Source organism: Uranotaenia lowii, chromosome 2, assembly GCF_029784155.1.
Source record: "Uranotaenia lowii strain MFRU-FL chromosome 2, ASM2978415v1, whole genome shotgun sequence".
Taxonomy (NCBI): Eukaryota; Metazoa; Arthropoda; class Insecta; order Diptera; family Culicidae; genus Uranotaenia; species Uranotaenia lowii.
Genome location: NC_073692.1, coordinates 250471036 through 250481988, shown reverse-complemented (window position 1 = coordinate 250481988; position 10953 = coordinate 250471036). Strand labels below are relative to the sequence as shown.

Sequence of the window (10953 nt, the reverse complement as noted above, 5' to 3'; positions counted from 1 at the left end):
AGGCCGTTGTCAGAGGATTGAACGCCTCCGGAAGACCCCTGAATATCAATGCAACTTTGAGGCACTCTTGCATTTCAAATCCGGAACTCTCCAATCGAACATACTGTTTCTCGATTTCAGCCAGATAGGTCTCCATGTACCTATCTTAGAATTCTGGTTCGTAATCTGGCGGAGAAGAGTCACCCGCTGCCCGTGATGCGCCTTTAGTGCTATCCACGTTTCCCTCGCCGTCAACTTGTCACGTATCAGCGCATATTGGCTCTCATTCAGCATTAGCTGAATCGTGGCCAATGTTCGCTCGTCGCCGTGCTTCCACGCTTCGGTCATCGGTTGTGGGAGAGTTCCTGGTTCTACGTGTTTCCAGAGCTGCTCCCGCCGCAACAACGCTTTCACGGAGAACGACCATGATTGGTAGTTCGTATTGCTCAACTTGACAATTTTTGCCCACTCCATCGCTTCTCGGAAAAATGTCTTAACTCTTTCTCTTTCACCGATCAGAAGCTTCCATCTGGGCCCATAACCTGATAGAGGTTCAGGTGCAATGGGAATACTTCGGGACTAATAACAACAATCATTCTGTTTGACGTTACAACTATGAATGACATAAAATTGTTGTTTTATTGTTTTATTTGGGATTTTAAGCCTCTTGGGTTTATTCATCCCAAGAATGACATAAAATTTATTTCAGCTTTCTTTTATATCTCAACGGACTTCAATTCAGTTCCGCTGCTATGTTGCGCGACACAAATGATGTCGCAAACTTAACAGTCGCTTATACGCTACAAGAGTTTTGCATCTAGACCGATTGCTTTGTTGTGGAGTAAGGGTGTATGAAACAATTTGTGTGAGGATAATGTTATTCTATGGCTCTAAATTTTTTAGATCCTTTGCTCAAACTGCATTATAAATCTTACGAAAACTGATAAACTAAAAACGGTTTTCGTGTTAAGTAGTGCTCAAATTGGGCTATTTGAATCCACTGAAAACGGGGTTTGTTTACTTTGTCTTTTAAACCCTTTTCACATGTTGGTGCTGAAATGATTCAATGCATGTTTGTTAACCCCCTCCCCCTTTCCATTCTTCCATAGGGGAAATGGAAAGGTGCTCTCATACATTTTTTTTACATAACTCGAGAGCTGATCTAGCAAATGGAACCAAAATTGGCATGGAAGGGTACTTTAGTAGGAGAATCATTTGTATGATGATTTGAATTACTTATTTGAAATAAATTTGGCATGGGAGGGTTATTGTTCGAGAGCCCTCATTCCTTATATTGGGAAGATGTGAAAGGAGAAGAGAGGCTTCAATCATTTTTATTAAGATAACTATATACATTATCAACTAAAAAAGTAAGTTTTTTATAGGAGGGCAAGAGAAATATTTGTATAATGATTTGAGACCCCTCCATCCATTCAGAGGAGAAAAAGAAAGGAGAAAAAAGGCTCTCATAAACTTTCTCTTATATTTATTCCAGAAATCTATCCCTTCTTTCAGAGGGAAGACGAGAGAAATAAAGAGACTTTTTAACATATTTCTTCGCACAATTTGAAAACTAATGAAGCAAATAATACAAAATTATACATGTGATGCTATGTATTTACAAAAAATGTTTCTATGTTAATTTGAAACCTTCTCTATATTTGACGGGGAAGAGGAGGGGAATTCCATACACGTGAAACATTAATTTTTGCATAACTTAAGTGCTGTTGAAGCAAATAAAGGCAGAGTACTTATTTGAGAATTGGAACAATGATTGAAAAAACATGCTTTAAAAAAGGTTTTTTAAAAAAATCATTCAAGAAAATTAGAATTAATCTTCTTATTTTTGCAGTTCGAAGCTTATATTGCAGCTTCGATTTTAAAGAACAATTTTAAAATTTTAAAGGTGTTGCAAAGCACACCAGGACAGCTAGTTCTTAAATAATTTGACGGTGAACTGAATTAAAGTTACTTAAAATATAATTCATACGAAGCAAACGTTAGTTGTTTGTACATACCAATTGCTCTTGTAAGCGCTAAAGTACCCAGAACACGATAAGACCCTTGCCAATTGACAACTTTTCCGCCCATTCCACGGATACGGTTGCGTTCGCTCTGAAATTTAAAAATTATACGTTACTTGATATTATTTTTTACTGCATGTATATAGAACGGTACAAACTTCCATTGAAGCGACGTGGGGAGTGACTATTTGACATACTCTTCCCTCGGACACCAAAAGAGCTTGAGAATCACCAACCCAACTGATATGAAGATCACTTTCCTTTGCTCGATAAAGACATACTACAGCAGTTGTTCCACTGTACATATTCTAAAAAAAAAAAGAAAATAAATTTCCACTCCTGCATAATTAAACTTAACCTACATTACTGTAAGCTCGGCCAACCACACTATAATCCGTGTTGACAAAAGCTTGTTGCATAGCTGCATGAATATTTTTAGGATAGTCTGGACTTTTGGCTAAATGATTACATAAATGAGCAGCTGCATAAACCGCAGCATCTTGACCTCCGTGTCCATCGAATATGCCATAAAAACTAGTAGGTTCGTCCTCGTTCATGTCAAATAATTCATGATAATTGCTGAAACATACATGCCGATCTTCCATTGTTCGTCTGGTGTTTTTTATCGCTTTTGCTAAATGTAAGGGTGCCTTATATACAAGAGTACACGATTTTTCATTGAGAATTTCATTAAGTTCAGCGTTGTCCAGTAAACGTTCACATAAAAGATTTATGTGTGTGATGACCGTTGAGCTGAGCTTCAATGGATTGAACGCTGAAAGTTGTAAATTTGTTGTAAATTAATTTCGGATTATTAATTCAAAATTTATTGCAATGCTTATCGTAAAATGAGTTCAAAGTCTTAGTTTTAAATCGAAACATAGAATAAGCACTATGCAACTGAGTCCTCAATTATATTTGGACGTCTGAATTATACATAAGAGCCTAAATCTAAATTCTCAAATTTGTATTTGAAGTTGAAGTGGTACTGATGGGTAACAATAACAATCATTCAGTTCAATGGTCTGATATGTTGGGGGAATCGTCTATGACCGGACACCGCCTATGGCCGGACAACATTGATTTTTCGAAAACACAATACCCTAATAATAATTTAAAACCATGAAAATAAAGTAAATAGTAGCCTAATATAGTGTTAGAAATATGGTAATCCAATCTGAAAAGGTAAACTAATGATAGGCATCTAAAGCTTTTGCCTATAGTAGTACGGAGAGGATGAGAGGATGCTGTCCGGTCATAGACAATTTTTCTCTAGTTTTTTGGAAACAAATGTTTCATTCTGGCTTGTTAAAAAAAAAAAAAACCTTTTATGAATGGCTTCATAGAACGTTCAGTATTGGAAAACACGTACTCACAAGACCTGTGCAAGTGATTTCAGTCATTTTGCTACGTTTTTGTGCCATTGGTGACAACTTTGGTGAAGTAATTCGTAGTGTCCGGCCATAGACAACACTTTTGGAATAAGTGAAAACTTACATAAAATTATTTTTCTTACCACATGAATATGTTGTAAATTTTTTTTCTAATATAGTTAAGTGATCAAATATTGATACTCTTCAAATCAGTAGAGGAACCAATGTTTACAAAAATCTATTTTTGAAGTTATTGCTTAAAAACCTTAAGTGTCCGGTAGTAGACAACTTCCCCATATATGTTATCATCGAACACTATTTTATAGATACGATGTGTCTCTTCCTCTCAAATAATATGTTGAAAAAGGTTTAACGCAATGTTCATCATGATAGTTGAACATACATGTATATTCACCGCATCCATCAAAGCCACAATCCTTCGGGGACTTTGTACAACTTTTTTGAGTTTCACGTATCACTGTGTTGATGATGGGACACAATAAAATTTGAGGGCAGTTCCTAAAATTAAAAAACAAATTATCAACACAACAGATAATTTCTGGGATCAGACAAATGTTAAATAATAATATACGCAAGCCTTTGTAACACCGACTTATTAAAAATTTAGGCATTGACGAAATGTTTAATGTCTATATGGAACTAAACGAATCTAACTGGTCTTGAGCCAACCTGAATGACTTATCCGTTTATAAGAAAATGTAAACACGTACATCGGGACCAGATATTGATGTGCCCAGTAAGCCACTTCTGCAGGAATCTCATGCGGAAATATGTTGTAGCGGGCGACTGGGATTGGTAATTGATCTTTTGGATCAACGTGATCTTTGAAGTAATCTAAAAACTCACGACACTTTTCCATTTCTGTATTATTTACGATTATTCCAGGACCGAATTGAATGATAATGCGCACGTTTGGGATGAATCATTCATATAATTAATGCACGCTCCTTTTTTTGAACTCAAATTTAAGTTTGACCGAGATTCAGAACCAGGGGTGTCAGGTGTTCTGATTTTTCAGGATTTGTCCTGATTTTCGAGAGGCCGACCTGATTTTTTCAAAAAACACTTGAATAATTGTCCTGATTTTTGAAAAATAACCTTTAAAATGTCCTGATTTTTCAAAAATATCTAAACTGTAACTAAATTTATTGTAAAATGGTGAGAAAATCAAGTAAAAATCTTTAATAAAATAGTTTTACCTGATTTTTTATCGATGATCATCTTTAGCTCAAATGATATTTAAAAAGTGTTTTTCGATATTGACTTCAGGCCAACCAAGGTTATTCTCGCTTTAGTTGCATAATTTGTGGCGTCTTCAGCACCTAACTTCGCCTTTAGTTATGCAATCTATTTTTTTCATCAATTTATTGGTGTCCTGCAAGGAATATTTACGGCGCGTTCGTAAACAGATTTGTTTGGGTGATGCATCGATTTGTTTGGTAGATGTCAAATCACCTTCCAATGCTTTTGCATACAGTTTGTTTAATTTACGAACGCCAGCATCGATAGAAAAAAAATCACTTCGATAGAAAAAAATCAATTAACGAACACGCCGTTAACACTAAACGTACCGGAGGCGGTCAAATGACGGTTTTTGAACTTTGAACGATGATTACGCCTTATATAATTGTTTTTTCGCAAATTTAACGACAGAACTATTTTTGTTTTGGAAATGCAAGTATGGTTGCGTTTTTAATTTTTTTTTAAGTGTTACGGTTTTCGAATAACGTATGTGGTATACCTATTCATACCACGAGCGGTCAAATGACGGCAAACACCGTTTTCGCTAAAACTCGCTTGTTTCTCAACCGATTTCTACCAAATTTATAGTTTTGAAAAGCTTATAACTTGACTCAAATGTGTTTCTCAGACAATTTTCAGCTACAATCAATAACTTTAAAGTTATTTACAGTACAAGAAAAATTTTATGAAAAAACATGCTTCAGGAAAAAGGTTGTAAATCAGTTATTAAGTGCTTGAAAAAAAATTCACTTAGTGCCTGAAAAAGCTGAAGTTAGAAGCTATATGTTGAACATATGTAAATTTTTTTAAAAAATTTGCTAAGATCATGGCCACAAAAAATGTAAAAAAGTTGTGTAAAACCCGTATCTCAACGAAATCGACACATTGGGGCTATGTGTGAGCCTATATAGATTTTTGCAATTTGTCCCTCATATGAAGATTATGTGCCACACATATAGCAAAAAAACATAGAATGGTTAAGTGTAGCGACACATAAAAAACATCATCTTGGTCATATAAAATCAATAACAAATTTCACATATGCTATGTGGTAAAAATTCATTTAACGATTTCTTTCGTACTGAAAAGATCTACAAAAAAACTTTCAAGCACGTTTAAAGCCAACTTTATTTGAGTTTATTATTTTCACATATTTTTAGGGCTAACACCGATTATGCGAATGCTCGGACTTTCACACCGCAGCAACTTCTTGTTTTGTAGGCGGGGCGGTTGTTGATCGACACCACACCAGGTCGACGAGGCAGCTTATTCAATTATGACGCCGATGCCGGGTGTGTTGCAGCTACAGCTCCCGAAAATCTGCATGGGGGACCGTTAGATTCCGGCATCCTGTTAGGAAGGAGAGATTTATAATTTAGTTTTGATTTCTTGTTTTGATTGAGAATGAGCTCTTACCTTCAGCGAAGTTTGGACCAGCAGATGTTTGCCGTAACTATCCGTTGAGCGTTCGGCAGCCTTTTCTGAAACAACAATTGAGCTCGGGTTCTTTCCCCGCAGCAATATTTGCTTGGGGATTTCCTCTATTTTAGCGATACTGACTGTTCGATCTGTGCAGCTGCTCCAGTCGTACTTGGTCGCAATCCGACTTCGCGGGTAGAGGAGTCGAGAACCGTCTTTGATCAGTGGCGGTTCAAGCCAAATTCTTCTTTCCGGCTCCATTTCGGGCGGCTGCTCGAAAAAAAAACTCAATTCGCAGCCATTTTGATAACTTTTGAAATCATCGACAGACAAATTCGATGATTTTTTTAGGGTTTCACACGCTTAATTGAGAAAAGTCACACCACATATTCTTAACACATAAAAATTATTTGTAAAATAGATAAGTATTATGCGACTCAAATGAAATCTATATGTAGAGCAATTTCTGGAGCGTATGTGTGGAAAAACATACGATTTAAGTGTCGATTTTTTGCAGTGATACTTTTCAATCAATCAACCAGTGCAGTGATACTTTTCAACTAAACCTTACGTTAACGTACTCAAAATCCAGTGCAAAGCTTAATTTGGGTGTAGGGATTGTCTCAGAAAATCCAGATTCATAAAAAGTTCGCAAAACAACTACCTTTGAAAAGTCGTCAAAAATTATGTATATAGTATTTTAAAAATCTAAAGATGCCAAAATGTGACAAATTACGTCTACTTTTCAATTCACTTTTTCAAAATTTTCAACTGTAACAGGAACAGCTTTGGCTGTTGATTGATTGAAAAGTACGGGTTTTACACAACTTTTTTACATTTTTTGTGGCCATGATCTTAGAAAATTTTAAAAAAAAATTTCCATACATGCAACATATAGCTTCTAACTTCAGCTTTCTCAGGCACTAAGTGAAATTTTTTTCGAGCACTTAATAACTGATTTACAACCTTTGTCCTGAAGCATGTTTTTTCATAAAATTTTTCTTGTACTGTAAATAACTTTAAAGTTATTTATTGTAGCTGAAAATTGTCTGAGAAACACATTTGAGTCAAGTTATAAGCTTTTCAAAACTATAAATTTGGTAGAAATCGGTTGAGAAACAAGCGAGTTTTAGCGAAAACGGTGTTTGCCGTCATTTGACCGCTCGCGGTATGAATAGGTATATACAAAGTGTCGGTATGTTTAGTGTTAAATAAGGTAGTGTCAAGAGCCATATTGGATTTTTTTTTGTGACGTCACAAAAACGATTGTTTCGAAACTTAATGCGAGAATGGTAGGAATTTCAAAGGAAAACACGTTTTAGAACGAAATCGAATTCTAATTTCATTTTGATTTTGTTGTAAGGCCTTTATTTCACTAAGATATGAAGTTTTTTGGTCCTTTGAAGATTGCATTATGTTTTTTTTTTAATTTATTAATGAATGTCGCCTTGAAACGTGCAAAAATGAAGAAAATATCAGCTTCGAAATGGTCTAGCTGGTAGATATCGAGTGTTCAACTGATTGTCATGATTTTAATCCAACCGGTTTACCATATACAATTCTGATGTCAATCTCCAGTTTCCCTTTCTTATAAGCTGACCAGCATTCATGCAGATCTAAAAAGAACAATAATAACATAACATAATCTGTTGCAAACCTCAATTAATATTTGATTTGATAGAAAGGATTCGGGACCTCACTGTACAGATCCGTAGCTTCCATTGACCCAGCATACATTGGTCGAATAAACCAACTACTCAGATGAACGTCGACAAGTTTGTACGTCCTTGATTACGCCAACACGGACAGTTTATTCTGGGTCTAGATCCGGATCCTTTTTGGCAGAGTTGCTCTTAAGCCACAGCAACAGATGGTTTCCCAATTTTAAACCATACCATAGGAGACGGGAAGTAAATAACATCCGGAAGTTTCCGGACATTCCAAGCCGCTCACCATATGATGACAATGACGGACAGAATTTAACGCTGACACGGCGGACATTCCATTATGAAGTTCCTTTATAGTCTTCCGGTAATTGTTCCAGAACGACAAAATTTTGCGTCGTGTTTGTTGGTTGCTTTTCCGGGTTGAAGTGAACTCGCTAAGTGTTTTCAGTCCAACAAAAAATGTTTAATTATTGGTTCATAAGGTCGAACTCAGCTTTGATCCCTCGCCAAAGGAAAAAAAAGGGATCAATTTTGAGTTCGCAGTTCGAACTCCGTTTTGAACCATCGCAAGGAGGAAAAAGGGTACTTAACTATAGTCATATTTTTCACATAGTTTTGTTGGATTTTTGTCATTTTATTGTCGAATTTTAATCAAAATGACGTCATGTTCGTCATAGATTTGTCATTATTTCGTCATATTTGTTAGATTTTCGACATATTAAAATTGTGTCATAGTTTTGTCGTATCTGTCAGATTTTTATCGTATCTTTTAACCCTCATCCGCATTAGATTTCATTACCCTAATCAGCACTACACTCTAATTCTCCACGACTCAGATTTGAAGGAAAACAATTCAAAATGCGCCAAAACTGGGAAAACTCAAATTTTGATTAGAGCGGCAAAACTCAAAACTGAATTATAGGGGTTTTCGCGAATTCTGAGTTGTTTTTATTCAGACATTTTAAAGGAGCGTTTGAGCGGTCTGAGCCAAAACAACTCAAAAATTTTAAAAATTGTACACGGTTTCGAAAGGGATTATGTTTTTTTTTGAAGAAATAAATAAAAATTTCGGATTCAATTAAAGCAAATCGAAGAAATACGTGGCATTATGTTTATTTCAATTTCCCACCATATGCGTGTATATGTTGTTGGTTTCTGCCGTTTTTTTTATTATTGAGGCGAAACAACAACCGGTGCACAGAAATTTGCACTGCAGAGCGGGCCAGCGCGACCGGCATTTGCTGTTAAACTGAAGCCGACAAATTCGAGCCAAATTGATGCACCAAGGGAATTTGTAAACGTTCGATTTGCAGCATTCCCACAGGCCTACAAACTGAAGTCTGGGTGTTGAGCAACAGCTCCCGGGGGTTCAATTTGTGAAATCTTACACTCGATCTTGAGGCAGAAACTGACACAGATTTTCAAGCAGCCGGATGCAGTTCAGAAACCGACGTTGCTCTGTTGGCCATAATGACTTCAATTGGAAAATTCACGACTGGATACCCAGAACTTTCAGACACTGTGACAGCTGGTCCCAGTTTAAACTAGCGGGAAGAGGGGGAGTATATTCATCTGTTAAATACAAGGACAATTATTAAAACTAACTAAACATTGCATTGAACAACGCTTTTACCTGAAAATCCCGTTGACTACTACTCAGTACATCAAAATTCACAAGGATTTCAATTACGCAAGTTGGGCCAACGCTGGCCCTAGCGGTCCCAAAACAGGGACAACTTCAAGGAAAAAAAAGGATTTCAATTGAATGATCAATCTAGAGGGAAAAAACATGAATTGAAATGTTAAAATAAAATAATCCATTATCACGAACTTTAAATTACATTACCTTTGATTTGTTGATGAAAACTGGGATTTTTTCCTGAATTTGTTGCTCTGATTATTAACTTTAAATATGCAAACTGTTTTTCCTTTTTGTTTTCTTATCGCTCTGAGTAGTTTTAATCTATTTTGCTCGAAAAAGTGCGCGTCTTTGCTAAGTCCCAGGTTTTGGAACTCTCTAGATGAAAACAACTCAGAATTTTGAGTGATTCCAATTCAGTTGTTTTCATCTTCATACATGGCGCGACTCCTGAACCAAAACAAATCAGTCTCTGAATAATTTTAAATTACCGTGTAGGAGTGTCATTTTGACACTCCAAGCTAAAATCGTCATAACTCTCTTTATATCTAACTGATAACACAGAGAACAGACGTACAAGCTATCTCACGAAACTTGTGTAAAATTTCCAACGAACATTTTAACCAATTTTTCCTTTTTGACTTAACCACCAGATGTCTCCAAATACACCAAAGAGAACTGTGAAATTTGATTTGTAACTTTTGAACGGCGCAATAGATGGCACTGTTTTAAGTCAAGTTTCAACGTATTTTTTGGGTGTCAGCATTTGAAATTTTACACACTTTTTCAAAGATTTTTTGTTCGAGCTTGTACGTCTGTTCTCTGTGCTGATAACAATGAAACTTATATCACTAGAAAGCTTGTAACGTCAGTAAAATATGTTTAGAACATTATATATAGCTAAAGCTTCTAGTTTTCTCGTTATTCAGCATGAAAGAAAAAAAATCCGAAAAAACATGCCTCAGGAAAACTACTGTAGTTCATATGTTACACGTCCAAAAAAATATTTGTCTTATGCATATGAAAGCTGAAGTTAATGTTTACATCATGGAACAAAGAAATATTTTTTTAAATTTTTTTTAATGAAATGGTCACAAAAAGTTCAAAAAAGTGGTCTGAAAAACTTACTTTTCATTCGATTGCTAGTAAATACTGTTTGAGCGATGGTAGAGTGTTTTAAAAAATGTGACTACAAACTTTATTGAAATTCTAACATTTTGCTGTCTTTAGATTTTCGATGCAACAAAAATTGAATTTACTGGAATTTTTCAAAGTTGGCTACTCTGCGCGATTTTTTCACTAATTGAAATTTCATCTATTTTTGTGGTCCTCCGTCAGGTTGTACCCGGATTTGCAGTGCTTTTACTTTGTTTGGACCAATCAAAAGTATATTCATTGGAAAGCACATCTTATCTACATTCTAGTGAGGTGCAACAATTCACGCTGTAAGATTTCACAAAAATATGAAAATTATAAACGTAAAATCATTCCTGAATTTCTAGAACTACAAGTAGCGGTCCAGCAAAACGTGTTTGTTTGCTCTCCGAGTAGGTACGGTGGGTGGTGATTTGGTCAGAGAGCGAAGCCGA

General features: G+C 35.8%; 1 protein-coding gene and 1 long non-coding RNA gene across 2 annotated transcripts; both read right to left on the bottom strand.

Annotated features, from left to right (window-relative positions):
* Positions 1 to 262: 262 nt before the first annotated feature.
* LOC129742504 (protein phosphatase 1E-like) lies at positions 263 to 4322 on the bottom strand. Its single transcript, XM_055734404.1, has 6 exons — positions 4108 to 4322; positions 3780 to 3895; positions 2366 to 2778; positions 2162 to 2311; positions 1970 to 2094; positions 263 to 386 (listed from the first exon to the last, which is right to left on the bottom strand). Exons 1-6 carry the CDS (start codon positions 4254 to 4256, stop codon positions 263 to 265), a joined length of 1077 nt encoding a protein of 358 aa, XP_055590379.1. The 5' UTR covers positions 4257 to 4322.
* Positions 4323 to 9181: 4859 nt separating this feature from the next.
* Positions 9182 to 9741, bottom strand: LOC129749933 (uncharacterized). Its single transcript, XR_008738222.1, has 3 exons — positions 9572 to 9741; positions 9359 to 9499; positions 9182 to 9297 (listed from the first exon to the last, which is right to left on the bottom strand). It is a non-coding gene; the product is annotated as an uncharacterized LOC129749933 (long non-coding RNA).
* Between the last annotated feature and the right edge of the window lie 1212 nt (positions 9742 to 10953).

What these genes read in the sequence shown, in the direction of transcription:
- LOC129742504 (XM_055734404.1), bottom strand. Translation starts at nt 4,256, where the DNA reads ATGGAAAAGTGTCGTGAGTTTTTAGATTACTTCAAAGATCACGTTGAT. An exon ending in CATCAATATCTGGTCCCGAT is followed by an intron (nt 3,896 to 4,107) that starts GTACGTGTTTAC and finishes TTTTAATTTTAG; the next exon opens with GAACTGCCCTCAAATTTTAT. An exon ending in TGGATGCGGTGAATATACAT is followed by an intron (nt 2,779 to 3,779) that starts GTATGTTCAACT and finishes TACAACTTTCAG; the next exon opens with CGTTCAATCCATTGAAGCTC.